This window comes from Dipodomys spectabilis, unplaced genomic scaffold (genome assembly GCF_019054845.1).
Source record: "Dipodomys spectabilis isolate Male_0828 unplaced genomic scaffold, ASM1905484v1 ptg000215l, whole genome shotgun sequence".
Taxonomy (NCBI): Eukaryota; Metazoa; Chordata; class Mammalia; order Rodentia; family Heteromyidae; genus Dipodomys; species Dipodomys spectabilis.
Genome location: NW_024870892.1, coordinates 504,268 through 529,880, shown reverse-complemented (window position 1 = coordinate 529,880; position 25,613 = coordinate 504,268). Strand labels below are relative to the sequence as shown.

Below are 25,613 nucleotides of genomic sequence, written 5' to 3'. Positions count from 1 at the left end.
ATAGATGAGTACGAAAGTTCAACATCAGATTAGGAACTTGTCACTTGCTTAAAAATGTCCTTTTTAAAGCAAAGTGAAGCACACATATAATCCTTTAACTGCTATTTACTGTGAGAGACATTAACTTTAATTGGAATCTTCACCAAAGATGGATTGTTGGAAAACTTCAAAAGAATGTATTTGTACTTTATATAAAAATATAAATCAGAATTCCAAAAATCTGAATTTCTAAGCAGAGCTTTCATACTATAAAGGAAATGTCTCTTCCAATCAGCCTTAAGCCCTTAGGAGCAAGTCAGTTTCAATCTAATAAGATTTCCAAATATTTTAATACTTTAAAAAACTTATAAAGATAAATCTCATTATTGTCTATTTTGTTAAAAACTATAATAAAAGATTACAAAATTCTGAACCAGATTTTCCTGAGTATTGCCTTTCATGAAAGTTAAACTTTGATAAGGAAACTAGGAAACATGATTAAAATGTAATAGAAATGGGATCCACTAAGTCTACTCTAGTCTGCAACTCAGAAATCAAATCTTCATCCAAGAGATAATCCTTAGTTTTCCGTGCTTAATTGCTGAGACATTTGGATTTTTTAAAATAATCTTTAACCAAAGAGGAAAGGAACAAACACTGCAAGTAGCTAAGACCCACAGCAATTAATGAAGGTAAAGAAGATATAACTTGTATAATGGGAAAGAAAAGAAGTATAAGTGGACAGAAACATCAAGAAATGATCCAATGTGCTGTATTCACAAACTGCCATGTTGAATTGAAAGCCCTTTGTGCAGTTACTAAAGGATAATTTTTCTAAAAGAAATGAAATTAGGTAACCCTTTTCTCCCATTGATGGGGCCAAACTAGGACTCAAGAAACCACTGCAGGAGTAGACAACAAACTATTCTTTGGTGTCATAAGAAGGATCCATTGAGAATATTCCACACTCATGAGACAAAATATACTGAAGAGTCCCACTAGGAGAGAATTATTTGGAAACAAACCTGCAATGACCTACTCTTGCATCTCACCTCTCTTAATCCATCATTGCTTTAATCCATAGTGCTTATAACCATACAATGTGGAATCAATTAACCAAATTCTGTTCTTGTGGGCTTTCCATAATATCACAGGGAATTGTAAGTCATGCTGCCAGGGAATTTCATTATATAACCATTTCAGAATTCAAATTCAGTGTGCAAATATATATTATCTTTCCAGTCCTTCGTGTCAGCAAGATGAAGCAGTACAATTGCATACCTTTGATTGTTGAGCCTTTTGCTTTCTAAAGGCACTAATGGCTCACATGTGTAATCCTAGCTACTCAGGTGGCTGAGATATGCAGACTGAGGTTCTAAGCCAGCCCAAGCAGTAGACTCCATGAGACTGTTGTCTCCGGTTAACCAGCAAAAAGCAAGGAGTGAAAGTATGGCACAAATGGTAGAGTTGCTATCCTTGAGAAGATAAGCAAGATCTCAAGACTCTGAGTTCATGCCCCAGGACTGAGAAAAATTTAAGAATATCCATCATTTATTGGTGAAATCAATAGTTGATTATAACTGATTAATGTGCTACAAAGATTCAGCAAACAAAGCCATGTAGCCCAAGCTTCCCAAAGATTGAAGAAAGTCTATACCCACAGTATGGGCCTCCATTAAAGTTTCACATAGCCTCCTTCTTTCTGAATTGCAGGGCTAACCCTCGGAACTTTAATTTTGACAATGTGGGCAACGCTATGCTGGCATTGTTTGAAGTTCTGTCTTTGAAAGGCTGGGTAGAAGTGAGAGACGTAATTATTCACCGTGTGGGGCCGGTGAGTATGCACAGCTCACCTGTTGAATGCTTCTAATATGCCTTTCATTTACTTTGATGAATAATCACATTTTTCATTTACGCAGATCCACGGAATCTATATTCACGTTTTTGTATTCCTGGGTTGCATGATTGGACTGACCCTTTTTGTTGGAGTAGTTATTGCTAATTTCAATGAAAACAAGGTAAGCATTCTTGATTTAATCCAACAAAATGGTTTAGGGCTGTGTTTTTTTGTTTTGTTCTTTCCACACACAGCATGAAGTCTGGTTAAACTATACTATGACAGGTATAAATAATCTGTATCACTTTTTTACAAGTGACCTCCTTGAGGCCTTTCAGGCACACTAATTAAGAGTCCAGTTCTCTTGTTACATTTGCCCTTTGGGCAACAGTGACTTTAATTCCCTGGCAACTGAGAAGTAAGTCTCCTCTTGTTCACATGGAAAGGATGTGCAGCAAGTCACTAAAACACAATAGCTAAAAGGGAAGCACTGGTTGCAGGTGATAGCGTTTTCACCAAGTGTAAATTGCAGACCTCCTTTGTAACCCAGTAGGTAAACTCTGAATTGTGATGGGAAAGGGAAACAGTATGAAAAAGTTCAAATCCTAATTGATAGAATGGAAAGGAAATTTTCTAATTTCATATAAACTTTGTATACTCCATGAACTTGGGGTGAATGGTATTTGTAACAGTTCTAGGGATTGGTACCAACTTCACAAATGGGGAGACAGCAATGTAGTTTCCTATCAAAAAAAGTGAGCCAGGTGCCAGGTGCTCCCACTGTAATCTTAGCTACTCAGGAGGCCGAGATCTAAGGATAGTGATTTGAAGCTGTCTAGCCTGAAAAGTCCAGAAGACTCTTATCTCCGATTAACCACAAAAAAAAAAAACCAACTAATGGGAGAAGTGGACGTGGTTCAAGTGGTAGAGCACCAAGCTTGAGCAGAAAAGCTAAGGGACTGTACCTAGACACACTGAGTTCAAGCCTTAAGAGAACACCAAAAACAAAACAAAACCAAACAAAAGAGTGAATTTAGTGAAGAACATTCTATCAGCATTTCTTAGAGAGTTGCTTTTCTGGGCCCAGCTGATAAGTTCTGCCAGTGGAATCATAATAATTGAAGTGCATACAGGTTTTGAGCACTTACTGTATTCTAAGATTTTTACATACATTTCTATTAATTCTATAAAGCAATAATTTGTGGCTTGTAAGGAGTAAAGAAAAATGAGGTCAGAATTCTGATTTGGTCTATGACTGCAGGGTCTGTGATTCTTCAAATGGCAGAGTATAAAAACCTCGACCACAGAGCTAGAATTGCCAGCAAAGCACCTGCTGTTCCATGTTATTCATGGCTGTGGCAGATTCCCATGAGGCCACATCAGAGCTCTTTGGCTTCTGCAGCTACACGTGGGACTCTAGCATTCACTCTTCCGGGCTCAATGTGTGTGGTACCACTTACTCAGTCGATTGACACCTTTGATATGTGGCTAATGAGTATGGCACTTCATTCAGGCTTTCAAACAGTACAATTTAAAATCTCCCCCTTTGGGCCCCACGCTCTATGACCCACAGACATGGAATATTAGAGTTAGAAAGAAGGGTAGCAATCGTGTTGCATGGCCCCTCTACTTTACTTCCTAACACGTTCATAAGTGAGTTTCTCTAAGCCCTACGGTGTTTTCAGTTTAATACCAAGCAAAAAAAAAAGAGGGAGGGAGGTCTTTTTACATGCCTTTGAGCCAGAGATGGGAGCAGACATGGGAATTCCAGAATATGAGCAAACGCTAATCAGCCAATTAACAAGAGAGCTTCGTCTCTCTTGCAAACTAAGAATAGCATAGTGAACCCTGAGCTCCTGATTTCCAGGGAACTGGATCAAGTGGCAACTCAGAAGTCAACAGCATAAATGATTCACCATAACAGGAGACAAATAGATCATTCATGGCTGGTCTGCAGATTACCAAGGAAGTCCAGATCCAATGCTGGACGTTCTGAAAGAATCCGGAAGTCCCAGCCAGTCTTGGAGTATGGTAAGCAGCCCAAACAAAGGTTGACAGAAAACAGGAAATTAGACAGCATTTTACCAAATGTTACCAACTCGATTAGGATGAAAATAAAGATAAAGAGATCTAAGTTGTGTGAATCTTTTAGAAAAGACCTTGTCTGCAAGTTTTTAGATGGTTTCACATGAGCTGTATATCAGCATTTCTTCACCTACTTGTCAATCACTGAAGAGATTTATTTCAACATAAGGGAGGTGGCAGACACTGTCCTTGTCAGGAATTTCTGCCCTCATAGAACATACATGTTAGTGTCACACCCAGGATGTGGGAGTAGACTTCCGAGTAGAGAGATGGTAAATGTAGTAAGTTTGGGAGGCAGTGTTTTCAGATCTTCCTTAGAAAATGGAAACCTCTTCATAAAACTCCAAGACAGTAATATGAATTTTTTCTGGCTTCTCTACCATATGATAATGTTTGATTAATAGACTTACTTTGACAACAATAAACATTCAGAGATTTTTTTTTAGATATAAATGATAGCTCCTTTTATTCTCTTGATCCCTCTCTAAAATATCTTTGGTTTGTATAACAAAGGAATAATTTTGGTCTATTATGACTAGAAAATAAGTATTTATTTGCTGTTTGTGAGAAAAGTGACTTAGCAATACTAATATCAGGAAACGTTAAAGCAAACTGCATTATTAGGAATGAATGGTATAATGGATGAATGTCAAAAAGCTAATCACTAGGAAGATAGAAATCTCACATCTCAAGTCTACAAAAACAAAGTAAACTAAGTTCTAAAAGAACCTATCAAATCCAAAATCAGAGTGAAGTATATTAATATAGTTCGCTAAGAAATCATAAATGTGACAAAAATAGAATATAAGAAATTTGACATAGTGATATAATATTTTCAAGTGGAAACAAAAAAGAACCATGATTCCTATGATTTGAAAACATACAGGGGCTGGGAAGGTGGCTCAGTGGTAGAGCTCTTGCCTTGCATGCCTGAGGCTCTGGGTTCGATTCCCCAGCACCACATAAGCAAAAAGAAAAAAGCCGGAAGTGGTGCTGTGGCTCAAGTGGTAGAGCGGTAGCCTTGAGCTAAAGAGCTGAGGGACAGTGTGCAGGCCCAAAGTTCAGGCCCCATGACCGGACCCCCAAAAAAAAAAAAAAAAGAAAAAAGAAAACATACATTATTTTCAATTAGAAAATGGATTTTTCAAACTGGATAATATAAAGAACATGGTTCTAACCATAACAGCAAACACAGCAAAGCTTTTATAGCTTGCAAATATTAAGAGAGGGTTCTAAAATGATTTGCATTAAAGTAGAAATTATAATGAAACATCACAAAACCTTTAGAGATAAAATTGTTTCAAGTATCAACTGTAAATGAGCTGGTAATTAGAAAGTCTTCACTTTAAGTTATAGAAAAAGCAAATGTTAATATATCAAACATCCAATCAACAAATTGATATCAGAATAGCAAGAGGAAATGCAAGAAAGTATGAGAAATACAAATATTCAAGGCAGAAAATAATGATATTTTAAAAAAAGAAGAACTGTCTATACTTTCTTTTTTTTTTTTTTTTTTTAAGGATCACAGTTTGAAGCCAGCCCAGGCAGGAAAGTCTGTGAAACTCTTTTTTTTTTTCCTTCATTTTTTTTGGGGGGGTCCGGTCGTGGGGCCTGAACTCTGGGCCTGGGTGCTGTCCCTCAGCTCTTCAGCTCAAGGCTAGCACTCTACCACTTGAGCCACAGCACCACTTCCGGCTTTTTTCTTTTTGCTTCTGTGGTGCTGAGGAATCGAACCCAGGGCCTCGAGCATGCAAGGCAAGCGCTCTACCACTGAGCCACCTTCCCAGCCCCTCCTTCATTTTTTTTTTATTGTGAAAATACCATACAGAGGGATTACAATTACATGGGCAAGATAACGAGTACATTTCTTAAATACTTTCTAAAAAAGTTTAAGAAAAACAAAAGCTAGTTTAAGAAAATTGAACCAAAAAACTTGCAGTAAGGTTGAGCAAGAACAAAAATATGGAAAGGAAAGTAAGTCAATGGGAGTAATTACAACAGTGCTGGAGTTGGCACAGGATGAGGAGTTGGACTTAGAGAAAAGAGCAGACAGCTCAGAAAGGCTCAGGTGCACACAGACAGCACAGCATCAGCTCTCTCCAAGGGAAAAGCTGGACTGAGTCTCTGGCAAAAATAATTCCAGCCATTTGAACCCACATAAGCATTTATTTTAGATCTTGGAGTAGTTGTATGTTTGTTGACATCAGCCACAAAGTAGAGAAGTTATGAGTTAAAGGACATTGAAGTTTTTAATCTTGGTGACAAGAATCAAAAAACTCTGAGCTAAGATTGAATACTATGCTTGCAATTCACATAACTGACAAAAGATTCATTACAGATAGATAGATAGATAGATAGATAGATAGATAGATAGATAGATAGATAGATAGATAGATAGATAGGCAGAAAATATATAGGGATTAGGGAGTCCATCACATATAAAAATTTTCACAAAACATCAAAAAATCAAAATACAAAAATATGCAAAAACTCTGAATGTGCAGTTCACAGAGGCTGATAAAGGAATTACCATTTATACACATAAAATGCTTCATCTCAATAGTAATAAAACTGAGTTAGTCACATTTCATACCCATCAAAATGGCCAAATCAAAATGTTCAATAACAACAAACATTGGTCAGAATCGAAGGAAATAATACTTGTAAATTGTTGGTGGGAATTTTTCTGGGTTTTGGCTGTTGTTCTTTAGATAGCAACTTGGCTGTACCTGGTGAACATAAAGATGCTTACATTCCTAAATACCAGCAATATCCCTTCTAAAGAATTTTGTGAGTGTGTACCAGTCCCACAGCTTAAACTCAGTTCCCTGTATTCTAATTCAGCTTGCTTGCTCATGGTTAGTACTTTACCACCTGAGCCATGCTTTCAGACCAGCTTTTGAATGATGAAGTGGAGATAGAATCTTGTGGACTTGTTTTTTAACCTAAGCTGGCTTTGAACCATGATCCTTCCATCTCAGCCTCCTGAGTAGCCGGATTCATAGATAATAAGCCACCAGCACTACACTTCTTCTAGACATTCCTAATGGTGACCCTGCCATTGAGGTCTGTGGCTTGACAGTATTTGTGCATCTTGCAGCATTTATTGTAGTCATAAACTGACAAGGAATGATTTGTCATCTGTCAGTGCAGTGGACCACTCTATGTGAGCAGATTCAATGAACAAATTGGGTCAGTCTGTGACTCTTGTATGAAGAATATACCCTTCAATGAGGATAAGACAAACTGCATGAATAAACACAGACTATTTCTTGTGTGCTTAACTGTTACATAAGCACAGACTTCTGAAGACCAAGGAAGGCCAAAGCACCTGGAAGTCCAGCCATCAGCTCTAGGGAAGAGAAGTGAAGGCAGCAGTGACTTTGGGTCTTTTCTTCTTTCAATTTCTTAAATTATACTTCTGCCTTTATGACACAATACAATAACATGTAATTCAGTACAATACAATGTAATATAATTTATGTGCATTTTTATCAAGTGCTCTATTTTATAACACAGAATACCTGCTCCCACTTAGCAAATAATCGCCGCACTAATTTCTTAAAGAGGCAAAACCCATGACTTCATACCTCTTAAAAATAGTTTTGCAATTGCACATATTAGAATGTATTTTTTAGAAAAAAGAAAAATCTCCTTCACTAGAAGCATCGGCATTGACAAGCTATAATTTTGCCGCTATGAAATGAAAGTAACCATTATTAATATCTTTTTGTGAAAATATAATCAGGTAGAAAAGTTCCCACTTCTGAATATTACACGTGTTCACAGATACAAATGGAAGGTGCGGGAACATTCTGAAACATTTGTCCATCCTGTGGGGAAATGCTGTCCAGACGGATTGACAATTCTGATCGTGTGTCTCTAGGCACCATGGTGCTTGCAGAATATCTTTTTTGCAAGCCCCTGTGTTAGTGCTGTATGTGAAGCTACCCCGTGTGCAATGTTCTTTGCCTTTTGCTGTCTTCTTTCTTTGTCAAGGGAACGGCTCTGCTGACCGTAGATCAGAGAAGATGGGAAGATCTCAAGAGCAGACTGAAGATCGCACAGCCTCTTCATCTCCCACCTCGCCCCGGTATCAAAGATGTTCTGATTTTATTCATGTTGGCCAGTAGTGTTCACAATTCCCCCAGGAGCCTCAGATTTAAATTAAAATAATAATTGTGAGGCCACTAGGAGGTTGTGCATAAGTTAATAGAGAAACAGGCTGCAAACTGCAAATCTCTTCATAAGGCTATTAAAATCAACCGTCCATGGGCTGCGCTTCAACACACTTGAAATACACCTTAATGGGGGCAAAAAAAAAAAAAAACACTGAATTTTTAAATAAAATAGATTTGTGCTTGCCTTTTAAAAATATGAGTGAACTGCATTAAACTGACAGAAATTGAATGATGCGCTTTTCCTTCCAGTGCATCACGCACTGCTGTTTTAAATATTCAGAGCCAGCCATTCCGAAAAATGCTTCACAAGACATAGAGCTGGGGTGGGGGAGATGAGACAGGTTGTAAGATGAGCATTGAAGGCAAATGAGAGAAAAGAGTGAATGTGACCCTTGTCTAAACTGTCCTTGCCTAAACCTTTCTTTTCCAGATAACGATGGTTTTAGAGCGAAAATGTATGACATCACCCAGCATCCATTTTTTAAGAGGACAATTGCGCTGCTTGTCCTGGCCCAATCCGTGCTGCTCTCCGTCAAGGTACCTAATTCATTGCACCCTGAGACTCGCAGACGGAATTCATTGTCTGTTTCTTGGAGCCTCCAGTCATATCTTGCCGTCTGTGATAGCCATTTACCTCTCCAACCTTAAGAGATTCACCAGGCAACAGTGGCTTATGACTGAAATCCTAGCTACTCAAGTGACTGAGTTGTAAAGGGTTGTGGTTCAAAGTTAGCCAGGGAAAGTTAGTCCAGAGGCTCTTCTCTGTAATTAACCACCAAAATAATGGGAAGTGGAGCTAGGACTCAAGTGGTAAGGCAATAGCCTTGAGTGGAAAAATACAAGCCAGAGTGTGAGGCACTATGTTCAAGCCAGAGTGTGGGGCACTACGTTCAAGCCCCAGTACGGGCACACACACACACACACACACACACACACACACACACACACACACACACACACAGTTGCATTAAAATGGGCAGTGGAGCGGTACCCGGGTGTGTCTAGTGACTTGTGTGTTCTTCGGTTCCAGTGGGATGTGGAGGACCCTGTGACAGTCCCTTTGGCAACAATGTCGGTTGTCTTCACCTTCATCTTTGTTCTGGAGGTGAGTAGCCAATCGGTGGGCCCTGGGAGAGGCTGTGCACAATTTTAAAATAAATCACTGCCCCCTTTTGATGGCTGTTTGCCTTCAGCTCTGTTCTCCATTGCCTTTGAAGTCTTTGGGAAGGAGGGCCAATTTCTTTTAAGGCAATCCTCACTCCTGTGGACTGTTGTGTTTAAACCTTGGCCCGCCTACTTACGTGAGTTCAGATATTTAGAGCAAACGACGCACACTGCTGTAATTCAGGGATCCGAATTACAAATAGTTGGCCCAGCCAAGAGTCTTTTCATATGAGCCCTGTGTAATGTATCACTTTGCAGTGCAAGCTTTCTTGAAATACAAGTGGATTCTAATTTCACCCTAAAGTGCTTGGCGTTTCCCAAAATCTATTGGTTGTTTTTCATATGTTCTTGTTTTTCTTAAGGAAGAAAAGTGTCCCGCTATCTATGGAGAATATAGATTTGTAACCTACTGAGTTTATAAATAATATTATGTATTTATTACCTCCTTAAATAAATGGTATGTTTCGTTAAACTTAATAGATTTAAATATGGGTTTGACACTGGCCCTCTGTTCCCTTTATTCTCTTTCTCCAGGTGACTATGAAGATCATAGCGATGTCACCTGCTGGGTTCTGGCAAAGCAGAAGGAACCGATATGACCTCCTGGTGACGTCACTCGGCGTGGTGTGGGTGGTGCTTCACTTTGCTCTATTGGTGGGTGCATTGTTGAACTTTGTTTTACCTGGCAAATGTCAGTACTTAGTTCAGGCCTGGTGCCAGTCTTATTTCATTCCACATGGGTGGATCTTTGATGCTAGAGTAGCTTTCCTTCAGCCCAGCTTTGATCATGACTGGCCTTTAGACATGACTGTATGCTCTCACACGTGTGTGTATATGTGTATTACACCCACTCCCTTCAGTTAGGCAAAACCTGGACTAGAATGTTCAGATCGTTTCTTTCGCTAGTCCTCTATGTTCACTAGTTTGCCTACATTTCCTTCACTTCCATCTAGTCTAAGGTCCAGCTCAAACCTACAGCTATGAATGCATGTAACTATAATCTGGGGTGGCATTGTCCAATCAGAATAAAATGTAGCCACAAATGTCATTTAAATTTGTCTAAAAGCTACATTGATTTCTTAATAAATAAGTGATAGTAATTTAATATGGTATTTTCTAACCCACCATTACCAAAATATTATCGTTTTAATATGTGATAGCATTAGATAATACATTTTTTATTGACTCTGTTTTTTTGGGGGGGGTTGGTATAAAATCATTGAATGAGGGTTTTGCATTTTCACCACTTTCTTTCTTGGACTGGCCACATTTCTGCTGTGGCTTTGAATTGTATTGTGGCTTTGAAAGATCCAAGTCTCCTTTCCTCCATGTTCGTCCTTTTCCAGACTTGATCAAGTAATTTATCTTTGGTGATCCTTTGATCTCTACTCTGAACTGGAAGATACACATTCATAACACACCTATTTCCTATGGGCCTCATAAAGGCCACGTATGTAAAGTTTCCACAAACTTTAAAGAATATGAAACCTCATATTTTAAATACCTTTATTTTCAGTTTCACCAAAAAGTGAAATCATCCATTTTCCTCCATCCTTCCATATTCTTTTATATTAAAATCATGCTAAGAAAGACCCATAATACACAGAAACTGTTGACCTATCACAGGAGGCTTTCTGTGAAATTTCATGTGAAACTGCTGTGCTGATTATGTGTCCTCTTAAACCAGCGATTGCCTTTGGTCTGAGGGCTTAGTTGAGCTCTTGGTTCTTTTTCTCAAATCATCGATGGCTTGGATGTGTACCACACTGTGCCAAAACTGAGAAGAATGTGATGAGCAAAACAACGAGAGTCACTCCTCTTCGCTTGGAAAGCTAGACAGACATTTGCCACCTGCTCACAAAGCAGTGAGGAAGATGCAGTGGTGGAGAGTATACCCTCTGTTCCCCCATGTTCCTGAGACAACATGTAGGAGTAGGATTTGGGTGGGCAACGTCATCAGCGTTCCTCCAAGGCAACTTTGAGGGAGCAGTTGTGATTTGGTTCCATTTGTATGGTGTGGGGAGAAGGTTTCAGCCTGACCCCTCCCCCCAGGATGGAAGGTACGAAGGCTAGAAGGAGAGGCTGTTGTTTATCATGACTTCTAGAACAGACAGGCCCAAAGTATCTGGCCCTAGACCCAAGTTAACATGGAAAGAAGAGGCAACTGAGCCCATGCGCATTTTCCTTGTCTAGACAAATCTATAGCTAAAAGCTACTCCATCCAAGCAAAAGAATAGAGCAGGCTTCCTAATCTCTCATAGCTCCAGAGAGAAAAGTCTAAGCCACCAAGACCAACTTGCCTGTCCTACTTGACTGCTTTTGTTCCAAGAACCTCTGGTCTTGGATGAGTGATACTTCCCTGCCATATTTTTGCCCATGGACTGCTGGGAGGAAGGCACAGTTCCTGTCCCCCTTCCAAAGACGCTCTGTGTGTGCATTCCTGTCCTTGTACCTCACGGCAGATCTCGCCGGACCCCCTCTGCTGGGGCCCATCTGTGACTGCTGTCATTTGGCTAGGCAGCCTCCTGGAGAAGCACCATGCTTTGGCACCAGCTGAATGTCAAAGTTGTTATTTCAGTTGCAGCCGGTGGCATCACCGATTCTCAGAGGAAGTCTTCTTAGTCATAAAGCACAGCATCATCTCTTGTGGAAATCACATGCTTGAAGAAATAGCCGGCTGTGTTCTTGAGCAGGGCCATTCTTCCTGAAACCACCTTGGACTTGAATGTGTGGCTGGTCTTCAGAGAAGAGTGGGCCTTCAATATTCTTCCAGCACCAGCTTTTTTCCTTTGCAAGAACAACTTGATTTCCTGCCTCTCTTAGCTTGCTGGTGGACCATGCTTCTTCTGTGTTTTCCACACTCTGGTCTTCAAAAGAGGCAGTTACTGCTTTGTGTAAAAGAAGTTTCAGAATTCAGAATTCAGCTCAACAATGCGAAACCTAAAGTTTCATTTGAGATTTGATTTTACAGCTAATACTTATTCATGAGTTTTGGCAATGACCTTTTCAGCTCTTTTTTTAAGGTAAATTTCTTAGAGAGATTTTCCACATTTTATTAAAAGCAATTATTCAGTAGACTTCACAGAAAGCTTAAAATGAAAAGTGGAGCTGTAACAGGATCTTCTGTGCAACTTCTGAGATGTTGTCCTCTGTTTCAATTTCAGAATGCATATACCTATATGATGGGAGCGTGTGTGATTGTCTTTAGGTTTTTCTCCATCTGTGGGAAGCATGTGAGTATGTCGTATAAGGCCTTATTGAAGATCATATACACATTGAATAACGAATGCTTGCCAAGAGGCTTCAGCTATCCTGGGTGCTCAGGGCTGTGATCAACAAATTACTAGACATCATAAGTCAAGATTAATCAATATCAAACTCAACCAGTTGCTTAATTCTCTCGCGATATTCTTACCGTTTATGTTTAGTCTTCCTATTTGCTGAGTAAACGCAGGTATAAAACATAGCATATTGAATGTGAAAACAAAAATGATTTTCCCCAAGGTGCCAGAAGTTATGTTAAGTGACTTTATGGCAAACAAAAATAATCTTAGTGAACAGCTATATGAGTCCATGATTCTAGTTGAATTTCATTCTTCATTAGTATTTATGTGTACATTCCATCTATCTTTTTTCATTGTTTTAGAAATACTGTTTTGTGGCTACTGGCCCGTTTTCTCATACATGCATTCCATATGCCTACATAATCAATATATTGTATTACTCTTTAATGTTATACCATTATTTCCATTTGTTTTGTGAAAGTTTATAGGAAAGAGTTTACTTGCTTTAAATTAAAAAAAATGTGTAGCTGTTACCTAAGAACTAGAGAGCATGAGAAGAGAAAATGGAAGTCTAAGGAGATGGAAGTTATTTTTATTAAATTGGCTGGAGAGACAGAACAGTTTCAAGTATGAGTAGAATTTCCCAATACCTGGTGGTTTTTGAATTATACTTATACTTAATGTTATACTTAATGTCTCAGAGGAAGAAACTTTTGCCTGATAATCCTGAAGAGTCCCTCTTGAGCCACACTGTTCACTACCTAGCTCTTCTGCAGCTTGCTGACAGGATGCTTCCTTCCCTGTATTTCTTCCTCCCTGTCTCCCTGGACACACCATCCCTCCTCGTCTCCAGGTGACGCTGAAGATGCTCCTCCTGACTGTGGTGGTCAGCATGTACAAGAGCTTCTTTATCATAGTAGGAATGTTCCTCTTGCTGTTATGCTATGCTTTTGCTGGAGTGGTTTTATTTGGCACTGTGAAATATGGAGAGAACATTAACAGGTTTGTCTGTACTCACATGTCTACTCATTTTACAAGCAAATATTTTTAGTAATCCAATCATGAATGAAACTCTTAAAGACTGGGGTGTCACAAAAGAGAGTTCATTGGTTAGGAAATAAAATATCCAACTTTTAAATGTTATTTCCCAATTGTAAACACCATGAGTATTTACTTTAGAAACCCTAGACAATTCAGAAATAATAGAAAACAAAAAATATATAATTCTAACAGCCCTCAGAAATAACCACTCATAAGTGTGACACTTTTTCTGTGCATGTATTTCCCAAAAATAATAGAATTTTTAGATGAAAAATGTTGAGATTTCTTTTCAGGTAAAACGTGGAAAGGTAGAAATGCTCCCCCAGGTAGTTTTTACATGTGAAAAGTATTCTTTGAGAATTTTCTTAAATTGTATGAAAGCCTCTTGTGATAATTTTGAAGAGTCCCAATACAACTGAGTGTAAACAAATGTGTTTTGTAGAAGAATTATTCTTGTAACTACTCTTTTTATTTGATACACATAATAGTCCAGATGAAAGGAGAAGCCACTATTAGTCGCTGACTCTCACTCAGTCATTCAAGATAAATGGCAATAAACTGATTGTCTTATCAGACAGCTAGACTTGTAGAAAAGTAGAACTAGCTAACAAATAAAAGGGTCCAACCTTTGCAAATTTGTATTAGAATCCATCTATTTTGATTTTGACAAAACATACTGCTTCAAGTCAAACATTACTAGTCACATTCTTCTTTTCCCTAAACTAGGCATGCAAATTTTTCTTCAGCTGGCAAAGCTATTACAGTTCTATTCCGAATTGTCACAGGTGAAGACTGGAACAAGATTATGCATGATTGCATGGTGAATATCTCCTTTTCACTATCCCTATCTCAATTTACACTCAACATGAAACATTTCGGGAGAGCAAAACAATTGTTGAAGCCAGGTGCTGGTGGCTCACACCTCTAATCCTAGCTACTCAGGAGGCCGAGATCTGAGGATTTCCAGCCCAAGCAGGAAAGTCAGTGAGACTCTCATCTCCAATAAACCACTCAGAAAACCGAAAGTGGTGCTGTGGCTCAAGAGGTAGAGTGCTAGCCTTCAGCTGAAGAGCTGAGGGACAGCGCCCAGGCCCAGAATTCAAGCCCCATGACTGGAAAAAAAAATGTTGACTCATCCTTGTCATTACTCAGCCTCTAAATAATGGAAAGACTTTGAATAACCTGGATCTTGTGCTAGTCCGAAATATTCTATAGCAGTACCCTAGGACTATGATTATTCCTTATATAATTTGAATGTGAACTTACTGCATATATAGTCAGAAAAAAGTTAGGTTTTCTTAGCTAAGCACTCGTAGCTCATGCCTGTAATCCTAGATACTTAGGAGACTGAGATCTGAGGATCATGGCTCAAGGCCAGCTCAGGCAAGAAAGTCCATGAGACTCTTATATCCAATTAACAACTAAAATCCTGGAAGTGGAGCTGTAGCTCAAATAGTAATGCAGAACCTTGGGAAAACAAAACATACCCAAAGCTAAGGGACAGAACCAGACTCTAAATTCAAGCCCCAATACCAACACACACGCATACACGCATACACACATACACACACACACAATTTTTTTTAAATTAGCCTTTATAGTTTGGTTCTAGCAGCTACTTATCCCTTGGGATTTGTGGAGATAGCAGAAAGATTATCAAGTGGAAGAAAACAGTTCCAACAAGGGCAGTAAACTTGGGAATCCATAATACTAAAAATATAGCAGAAATGAAATATTCTTTTTATTATTTTGCTATAGATGATGTGGTCAATGCACATGCGTTTTCCAATATGATTTGAAAGTTAATTGTATTCTGTATGGTTACAAATATGCTCACTCTCTACATGTATTAGATATTTATATTCCTCTCCCTCTCCCTGGGTTCTCTCCCTCCCCACGGCCCCACAGGTTCAGCCTCCATTCTGTACTCCCGATGAATTTACATACTGGGCCACAGACTGTGGAAATTATGCTGGTGCACTCATGTACTTCTGTTCATTTTATGTCATCATTGCCTACATCATGCTGAATTTGCTTGTAGGTAAGTGATGTTCACTGAATCTTTTTTCATCTCTTTACACTCAGGTACTTAGATAATTATGTACAATTTTCAAGTAATTATCCTGGATTGCTTGGGGAGGCTGTTTCTTGGCATTAATTATAAATTGTCGCCTCTTAGTCCTGAAGCTGAATCCGCATGTAAATGACAGTTGATTACAATTTCAAGAGTTGTACTATTTGAGATGATCATTAATTTCAAAAGAGCTCTTCCCAGGGGCTGAGTTGAACAAGTGTTGGGGATGTCGACCTTTATGGCCTAGCAATGTCACATTTTTTTTGAAAGATCTGCATGTTCACTTATCACTGGTGCCACCCAGAACCCCATATGACCTTTAATATCCACCCACGGACTCTAAACTAGGAGTTGCGCACACGCACAGAGCATGCATGCATGACCCTCACGTTTTTGAAAGGCACGAGCAGGATAAATAGCTTAGTCTAAGTATGAACCCACCAACTTGGAAACGATACTAAAAGCACTTTCAACGTTTGGTTTTTATAATATGAGTGAAAAAGTCTTCTATGATTTATAATAGATGTGTTACTTTTTTCTAGAAGAAAATGACCAATTAACTTCATTGTCTAACTTCTGAATTTTTCTTTTTTCAAGCGATAATTGTGGAGAATTTCTCTTTGTTTTATTCCACTGAGGAGGACCAGCTTTTAAGTTATAATGATCTTCGCCACTTTCAAATCATCTGGAACATGGTGGATGATAAAAGAGAGGTAGGAAAATGGGTCATCGCGTTGAGCTGCACCCCAGATAGCTACTGATACATTGCAAATGATTCACTGCTCCTGTTGGCGATTGACATATGTTGAATTGGGAACGGCCACTGTGGAATGCCAAAAAGCTATCACTGCCAATTCAGCCAAGTAGGGGGAAAGAGAAATTATTTCTCATGGTTGCCACTGCCAACCATGAACACCTTATCTTCAGACCTGTAGGAAGAAAAGGGTCATGCATGTGTATAATCCCTATCATTGTGTGCCCATTTCTGACCTACTGTGTGTGTATAGAGGGGAATGGGCTACTGAGCCTAAGCCTTAAGTATTGGCCCCATGAGAGAGCCAAGGTAGAGCTTTCCTCCCTGGCTGGCTCCCGATGCAGTGATGATGAACTTAATGCCCCACAGAACCAGAGGAGCAGAAATGTATTGTTAGTGCTTTGGCTCCTGCTCCTGTTAGGGTATCGTTCAGCTCAGCTACCAGGGAGGCCAGCTATTCTTTTCCTGCCTGGTTCTAGTTCTACTTCTTGGTTTCGAGAAGTAGTTGCTGTTTTCCATTCTGCTTTTCCTCTTTGTCAAGACATCCAGGGGAGGCTCCTGGGCCTCCAGATGGCTTACCAGTCTTTGCTCTCCCCGCCCCCAGGGCGTGATCCCCACTTTTCGAGTGAAGTTTCTGCTGAGACTGCTACGTGGGAGGCTGGAGGTGGACCTGGACAAAGACAAGCTCCTGTTTAAGCACATGTGCTACGAGATGGAGAGGCTGCACAACGGGGGCGACGTCACTTTCCACGACGTCCTGAGGTAAGAGGCAGGCTGCGCTTCCCAGCCTCCCAGGGCTGAGGTGCACTCCAGGAGCCACAGCTGCTACGGTCCTCAGAGGCCTGGGATAGTCATGAACAAGTATGGTCTAACTCTAGGTTGACACATTGCTATGGTTGTAAAGCAAGGTCACACTTTCCAAGCTTGAAGTGGTATTTCTCACTATCCCGTGATAATTATCAGTGACTGGAAGGGAAGGGTTGAGAACCAGTGACCGAATCACCCATAAGAGCAGACAGAGAAAGGGCCAGGGAGAACTCCATGCTTCCTGCCAGGATGAGGGAGCTATCCTGTGGCAGCTAAGTACCTGCTGTGCTCACCGTACCAGGGCCCCATAGGACTGAAGTCTGGATCCTCTCCTTTAGATGGGACTGGCAAGAATGTTCCCAGCCTGTTCAGTCACTTACTTCCCATTGCATAGAACACCCCATCTTCCAGACACCGAATGAGCATCCAGATAGGACAATGAGTTAAACCATACGGGCTTTATGTTTTAGTCTCTCTGAGAACCTTGTGCATTCGTTTCCTAGAGCTGCTGTAACAAAGCACCACCATTAGCTGTGTGATTTAAATAAAGGAACATTGTCATCCATGTTTCTGGAGGCAGGAAGTATAAGATCAGGGCATTGGCAGTGTTACATCCTTCTGGAAGAAATGGAACCAGGCCTTCCTCTAACATCTACTTTTTTGCCAGTGTTTAGCTTCTAGAGAAGTACCTCATCTTTGCCTTTATGGGCACATTGCAGTGTGTGTGTGTGTGTGTGTGTGTGTGTGTGTGTGTGTGTGTGTGTGTGAGAGAGAGAGAGAGAGAGAGAGAGAGAGAGAGAGTGGGGGGAGGGGGTGTCCAAATTCTTCCTTTTATAAGAACACCAGTCATACTGGATTAAGGCCAAACCTATAATCAGATCATATCTGCTGTATTGGGCATTAGGACCTCAATATATTTATTTTGGGGAAACACCTAACCCATCCTAACTTCTCAAACAAGATCTCACAGGTAAAACTTAGAAGCCTATGATTTGCAAGATAAAGCAATGTCCTGATTTCCAGTTGTTGTTCCCCAGAATGCAGCATTTCCTCTGCTGATGAATGTAAGCAAGAAATCAGGCAACATTAACACTGTGCATATTTTTGTCAATGATACCTTGAGATATCATCTGTGCTCTCCAGAATTTCCAACTTGTCCTAGTCATGTGACCCCAGCTGGATGTTATTATTTCCTGAAACAATAAGAAAGGACTTTGCCACTCTATCACCCTACTACCTTTGCAAAGAGACTAATTAGAGAAATGTATTTCAGTATCCTTAGTTTCCTTCATAATGACATTTATTTCATTGTACAGATTGAGAACACCATTCTAAAAAATGTCTCCATAGACTCTATTGCTAGAGGCATCCACAATGCAGAAACACTTAAGAAAACTTTTTTAAATTTTTTTTAAGAATCCTTCTATAGTACTAGCTATTTTAAGCATGCTGAAGTACCTGACAAGTTAAGTGTTGGGTATTGTGTTGCAAATTTTGGGAGCACTCAGGTGTGTAAAAGTATACAGAAGCTATGAGATGAACAAAGACCAGATCTGAATAGGAAGGATCCTAGGCATAGTTCCCCAAAGTTATCTATTTTATCTCCCACTATCCATTTCTTCCTTGAACAAGCTAAAAGCCAGCAAAAGATGCATCCAAAAATTCATATGAATGGCCAAGAATGTTAGATCTCAGGAGGTGAGACTTTGCTCAGTGGCAAATTATTTTTAGGTTGACTATGAGACACATAGACATACTGTTGTCACTAGTAATTAGCATCCAGCCTCCGTGAGCACAGTGGTGAATTCAACACAAACAGATCCAGACAGCATTTGTGGAGGCAGTGTTGCCCCTCCCTGTTCCTCTAACCTAGGTCATAGTACAAACAGTTGCATAAGGATCAAGTTTTTGTTGAGCAGGAGATGGGAAGAGCAAATGCAGTTTTTCCTTCCATGATGGAAAGAGATTTAGTAAAGAAGAAAAGCTCAGTGTCCCTGATCCTCAGAAAGCCCTCATGTCATGGCTTGGTGAATCTCATCTGACAGTACGAGGCTGAATGCAAATCTGGGATGCTGGGACTGTCTCACACCGAAGTGCACCATGTTGCTGGATGAGTCTGTGTTCTCTTGTGATTGTGGACCACGCAGCTGTGACGTGCTGTGTGGCATTATACTACCCTCTGGTCCCCGATGCAACTTAGCAGCTGTGTTAGCTTCACTCGCCACTATCCGATGACCTTGAGCCAGGAGCTAAATGGGAGCAAATGTTCAGTTCTGCTTTTGCATCTTCTAAAATTAATAAGGAAGACACGGAAGACTAGATGAGGTAAATACAGGACAGGGACCCAGGCAAGCCCAACTCACATACTAACCATCACCATATGTCGCTGAACAGATATTAACTGGCTTCAGCACTCAGTAAAACAGGAACCAGGACTGCTCTGGTACTATAACCAGACCTACTCAGATAAGGGATGGGGCTAAAATGTTATACTGGTTGGATTGAGTAATGATGTGCTCTCTGGGTTCTGAAACATCGAAGGGTCTAAAGCCATGTAAATTAGATCTGAGATGCTGCTGTAACCCCCCCCCCCCCTCCCAGCATGCTCTCCTACCGCTCTGTGGATATCCGGAAGAGCCTGCAGCTGGAGGAGCTGCTTGCTCGCGAGCAGCTGGAGTACACCATAGAGGAGGAGGTGGCCAAACAGACCATCCGCATGTGGCTGAAGAAGTGTCTGAAGCGCATCCGGGCTGTGAGTGCACCCCACACCCCACACGTGTGGCTTCACCCCCCTCCCATCCATATACGGGCCAAAAGAAAGTTTCACCACCTCCTCCTCCCTTACCCCTGTGCTTTTAGCTACATCAGCCATCCTCACCACATCCAGGACCACAGTCAATGCTGCTGCAAACCTTCTCCCAGTTTGAATCCAGCATGTTTTCTTTAGCTGAGTGCTTAATGTGTTTCTGTGTAGCCATATTTTAGAAATATTACGGAAAGCTTCAAAGAGAAGCTGATAGATTCTAAAACATTTATGATCTTCGTTTACTAAACTGTACAAAATTCTAAAACACACCTACTGAGACTTGAATGTATGGAAAGTGCTTCTACGTGCTTCTAAGTGCTTCTAAGAAATTCCAACATGCAGCTTATAGTTGATACTGTTGCTTTATCTCTAAAGACCACCTCTCATGGGATTTTAATGGTCTATTGCTACATCCTGAACTATAAGCTTCTAAGAGCCTTTGACTTTTGACTTTTAAATTAACGAATATATACTATCTTGGTATACGGTGTGTCTACAGTGAGTATTTCTATTCAGTATTGACTTTTGTGAATGTTTTTTACTTATTCTTCACATACAGAGAAGAAAATAGAATTCATCACTAAATAATTAATATATGACAAATTATATAGATATATATTCAAAATTCCACCAACAACCACAGAAATATGGCAGAGGGAAAAGGCTCCCCAGAGGAATGAAACTCCCATCCGAGCAATTAGTATAAGGCCAGTTGCCCACTGAGGCCTGGTGCTGCTGTCTACTATGGCCCAGGGAGCCCATGAGTCCCCTACAGGCCCTGAGAGAACACAAAGATTTCTGGCTTCGAACCAAGAGAGACCGGCTGCTGAACTGGCCTATTGGCACAATCCAGAAAAGGGAGTAACTTCCCTTTTCCACACCAAGGCTCTTTCCCACTTGCAACTTTCAGGGAAGGAAAGACTAACATTGGTTTGATGATCATACATTAAAATAAGAAGGGAAAAACTAGAGCAACCACGTTAGTCATTTTAAATAACACATCAACGACCCGCAACAAGCCTAACTAAGCCTTCTTTTACATCTGTCTGCTTGATTAGAGAAACTAGTTCAGGATCCTTAGATGGAGGGTCCTAAGAAGTCAGCCATCCTAGATTCCTTTGGAGAGGGAAGAAGAAAATTTGACTTGAGTGAGTGGGGAAGAAGTACTGGTTTTCTTTTCCCTTACTGAAAGACCACCATGTTCCCATAGAAACAGCAGCAATCCTGCAGTATTATCCACAGCCTGAGAGAGAGCCAACAGCAAGAGCTGAGCAGGTTCCTGAATCCTCCCAGCATTGAGACCACTCAGCCCAGTGAGGACGCACACGCCAACAGTCAGGATCACAATACACAACCTGAGGTAGGTATGACATGAAGGTTCCTAGGTAGTCTGTGAGGTTCATTTTTTAGCAATAACAACAAAAAGAGAAATTGGTTCTAGTTACATAGCCGTGTCCATGCAGGTTTGTTTTGGTTTTACCATTCAGGACTCGGTTGAGGTAACTTACAAAAACCCTGATTTGAATAGTAGTATGTTCATCATCTTTCCTCACCGTTATAACATACCTGAGATTCAACTAAAAATGAGAAAAGGTGCTTGCATCATTGCTCCAGGACTTGAGCTGAGGTAATACAACATGGTGGAAGTACAGGACAAACATGCTTCTTGCTCTTTGGAGGCTAGGAAACAAGACAGCAGGAAGGGGATTATCAACATCTCCTTCAAGGGCATGCTCCCCAGTGGCCTAGCCTTCCATTAGGTCTCACCTCTTACAGGTGCTGCCAGCTTCCAGTATCATTAGTCTTAGACTAAGCATTCAACATGTGGCTTTTAGTGAGCATTCAAGATCCAAAATACAGTACCTAGATATCATTAAGTGTTAATGGCCTGAGTATTATTGTTGTTATTATTTTAGACTTTGTCGAAAAGGTTAATATCACCTCTGAGGGTGGAACTGGAAGCTGGAAATAGAGTCTACCTCAGAATTAGCATGGTTTGCATGCTCTTTCTTCTCCTCGGCAAGTCGTAGACATTTGCAGTAAAATCAGCACAAATGTTTTCATAGCCCCTTCAATAATCAGGCTCACGGAGGATTTGTCCTTTCTTAACTGCACATCACGGAAGCATATGGAATCAGAAATATGGCGTGAGGAGCTTCTATTTACCAAACCCAGTCTATTTTTACTTCTACACTCAATCTACACGACTATAAAGAATGGCAGGAGCATTGCTCAGCATCCCGGGGAGACTGTGCCATGAGGAGCAGCTGGCAGGGAGCTCCCGCCCCTTTACGAGGCTGCAGTAATGACTGGAATAGGACTCGAGGGAGCTTATCCGGCATTCTGCAGAGCCCCAACACCTCTAGAATCATGGCTTGGAGCAGCACAGTCAGGGCTCAGAGAGACACTCGGAAGTGTCAAGTTCCATGGCCTGCTGGGGAGCTCCAGAGGCTCGCTTTTGCCCTGCCTCAGTCTGGAGTGAGTCCATACTGTCACTTTCTTTCCAGCATGAAGAAATCACCTGCTTCTGTCTGCTTCACACACGGTCAGGAATGGGGACAGGACCTTGAGACAGGACCAACGTGACAGGGGAGAGTAACGAGTGCAGAGTTCTGACATTAAAAGTCCAAGAAATATCCCAAAAGCCAAGAGAGGGAATACTAAGGCAAGGTGAAGACTAAAGTGTTGACTAAGGAGGTAATAGGTGAAGTGGAGACTAACTAAAGTGTCTGGGAGACATCAGTCTGAAATTCATCAGCTTTGTTCTCTGTGGGTACATGGTTCTGTGCTGAAGCACTTTTCTTTCTTTTCTTTTTTTTGGGGGGGCGGGGGTCAGTCATGGGGCTTGAACTCTCGGCCTGGGCACTGTCCCTCAGCTCTTCAGCTCAAGGCTAGCGCTCTACCACTTGAGACACTGCACCACTTCTGGTTTTCTGCTAGTTTATTGAGGATAAGAGTTTCACTACCTGGGCTGGCTTTGAACCGCAATCCTCAGATCTCAGCCTCCTTAGTAGCTAGGAGTACAGATGTGAGCCACCGGCCCCCAGCTGAAACACTTTTCTTTTGAGTTTCATGTTTCCTGCTCTAGGCTCCCCAAATTGGCCACTCCTCACCTGCTTCCTTCCTACACTGCCACCATCCCTGTTTGCCAGCCAAGGTAGAAAAGGTCCAGGCATCTTCAAGTATGAAGGGAAAGAGTAGTAGGTACTGCTTAGGAATGACAAAGGAAAGGTCCTACCTAAAGGACTGGGTCATGTTGCTGTGCGCTGGTGGCCCAGTGGCTTTCCTCAACAGCTTTTGCCACATTTTCATATCTCCTTTCCCTCTTGTTAACACTGCTCCTCCCCTTTATTCTTCCTATTTGTTTTCCTGCCATGCTTTCCCCTTCTCATTACAAAATGAAGAGTCCAGACTAGGGACTGAGAAGGAAGATCATAGTAAGAGCCATAGCTTCTTCTGTGAGATCAATTTTTTTAACATCTACACGAGAGTGAACAAAGCTCACTCAGTATCTGTTTTTCTGTGCCTGACTGACTTCATTCAACATGATGTCCTCCGGTTCCATCCACACTGATAGGTTCTGGAGTTCCATAGCACAATAGGATGACTACAGTCTACCACAAGGTCTGAAAATATGTCAGCATAAGTAGAAGCCAAGTATCAGTGGCTCATGTCTGTAATCCTAAGTACTCAAGAGGCTGCGATCCAGAGAATGGTGGTTCATGGCCAAAACGGGCAGAAAAATCCACAGGACTCCATCTCTAAAACAAGAAGTCAGACTGGAGTTGTGGCTCAAATACTGTAATGCCAGTCATGAACAAAGAAGCAAAAAGAGAGTGCAAGGTTTTGAGTTCATACTCCAGCACCTGCCAAATTATAGATAAATAAATAAATTCAAAAAAGTCCATGGCTGTAGAAATAAGTATTTGAGGAGGTGGAAATACTAATTACCCTGACTTTGTCATTATACATTATAAATTATACTGTATCCCATAAATACCTACAAATACTTTGTATTGAATTGAAAAAAAAAACATAAAATAAGAAGTTATAACTTAATTCCTCCCCCCCCCCCCCCCCCCCCCCCGCCCAGACAAGCAGCCAGCAGCAGCTTCTGAGCCCTACTTTGTCGGACCGTGGAGGAAGCCAGCAAGGTGGAACTGAAATTGGGAAGCCCCAGAGGAAACTGGGACAGTGGCGGCTGCCATCTGGTATGTACATGGGTCCTTTCTCTATCAGCGGATCATTGAAAACGTACTCAGCATGTTTTTGTATATTTTGAGTCTTAGGTTTCAAGGTCTGTGTTAGTTGGCTTTTGTTGTCACCAATACCCAAGATAATCCTCTTAAAAAGAGGAAATGTTGATTTTTGGCTTACCCAGCTGGAGTGTCATCACAGTCATTGGTCCATGGCTTTTGGCCCTGTAGTGAAGCATCAGATCGTGGTGGGGAGGTGTGGTGGGGGAAGTCATTCATCTCACCAAGGCCAGGAAGCAAAGAGAAAGAGGAAGAGATTGATGTTCCTCTTTCTCCTTCCAGGGCAAGTTCCCCTGGGTTTAGAGATGTGAACTTGTTGATGACAACATTATCTACAGGTTATTGAGTAGACATCCAAGCCCTTCACTTGGAGACCTTCAGCCACATAGTTTCCATATGCTCACTGCTCCTTTCTCTCAACTACAATATGCCTCCTTGTCCTTTATTGGTTACTTTTATATGTAAATGCGAATCCTTACCAATGACACATATTTCTATGACATTTCTGTTTACCCAAATTGTTAGTCTCATTTTCTAGTTTATAATTAGCTCAAAGTGAAAAGGCCCAGTAATGTGTTTTTTCCAAGTCTTCATAAGCATAGTTTAAAAATCTGCAATAAAGAACTAAATGTTGGAAGGGCTTCTCATAGAATATTGAGCAGTAGGACTTAGGAGACAAAAGAGCAATGGACGGGGATAACATTGTTCACCAGGAGGAACTGTTGTAGATGCCTGGAGTAGTATTATGTTGCTCAGGGGACTCTTATTAATCCACAGCACCAAGACCAACAAGCCAGCCAGATCAACCCCCAGTCAACACATGGTCGGGAGGGAGAACAACAATGAAATCAGTTGTATGCAAGATGAACCCAATGCCAGACACGGCTTCCTGTGGCTCCGAGGTTAAGAAGTGGTGGACAAGACAGCTGACCGTGGAGAGTGATGAAAGTGGTGACGACCTTCTGGACATTTAGATGGCAGAAGGAGGTCTAGTGGTGAAAATTCTGTTCTAATATTTCCCTTCATCACCCAGTGAATAATTCATAATCTATATACAATCTCATTCCAATTTGGCACAAGATTTTTTTAAACTGATTTTTGTCCAACCATAGAACAGTATAAAAATGGTTCTAACAATGCTGTGTTATGTGTGTGTGATCCATTATTATCATGTATTCAAGAAAATTTGGAACTAGGGGTGTCCCTCAGTGGTCATGTGCTTGCCTAGCATGTACAAGACCCTGGGTTCAATCCCAGAACCATAAAAAAAGAAAAAAATATATATATATCTAATGGCAGTATTGATAGTATTAAAAATTATACCAACAGCAGATAAAGATAA

The 25,613-nt window shown here is 40.8% G+C and overlaps 1 protein-coding gene across 1 annotated transcript in view; it reads left to right on the top strand.

Moving 5' to 3' along the window:
- Nalcn (sodium leak channel, non-selective) overlaps positions 1–25,368 on the top strand; it is a 213,227-nt gene extending 187,859 nt beyond the window's left edge. The window contains exons 28-43 of the mRNA XM_042697164.1: positions 1,693–1,813; positions 1,899–1,997; positions 7,904–7,997; positions 8,516–8,622; positions 9,116–9,190; positions 9,784–9,903; positions 12,414–12,482; positions 13,387–13,535; positions 14,301–14,394; positions 15,483–15,615; positions 16,246–16,361; positions 17,007–17,164; positions 19,811–19,961; positions 21,226–21,375; positions 24,109–24,226; positions 25,049–25,368. Of these exons, the coding sequence (XP_042553098.1) occupies positions 1,693–1,813; positions 1,899–1,997; positions 7,904–7,997; positions 8,516–8,622; positions 9,116–9,190; positions 9,784–9,903; positions 12,414–12,482; positions 13,387–13,535; positions 14,301–14,394; positions 15,483–15,615; positions 16,246–16,361; positions 17,007–17,164; positions 19,811–19,961; positions 21,226–21,375; positions 24,109–24,226; positions 25,049–25,245 (1,951 nt within the window). The 3' untranslated portion in view covers positions 25,246–25,368. The remainder of the gene's footprint in view (positions 1–1,692; positions 1,814–1,898; positions 1,998–7,903; positions 7,998–8,515; positions 8,623–9,115; positions 9,191–9,783; positions 9,904–12,413; positions 12,483–13,386; positions 13,536–14,300; positions 14,395–15,482; positions 15,616–16,245; positions 16,362–17,006; positions 17,165–19,810; positions 19,962–21,225; positions 21,376–24,108; positions 24,227–25,048) is intronic.
- The last annotated feature ends 245 nt before the right edge of the window (positions 25,369–25,613 follow it).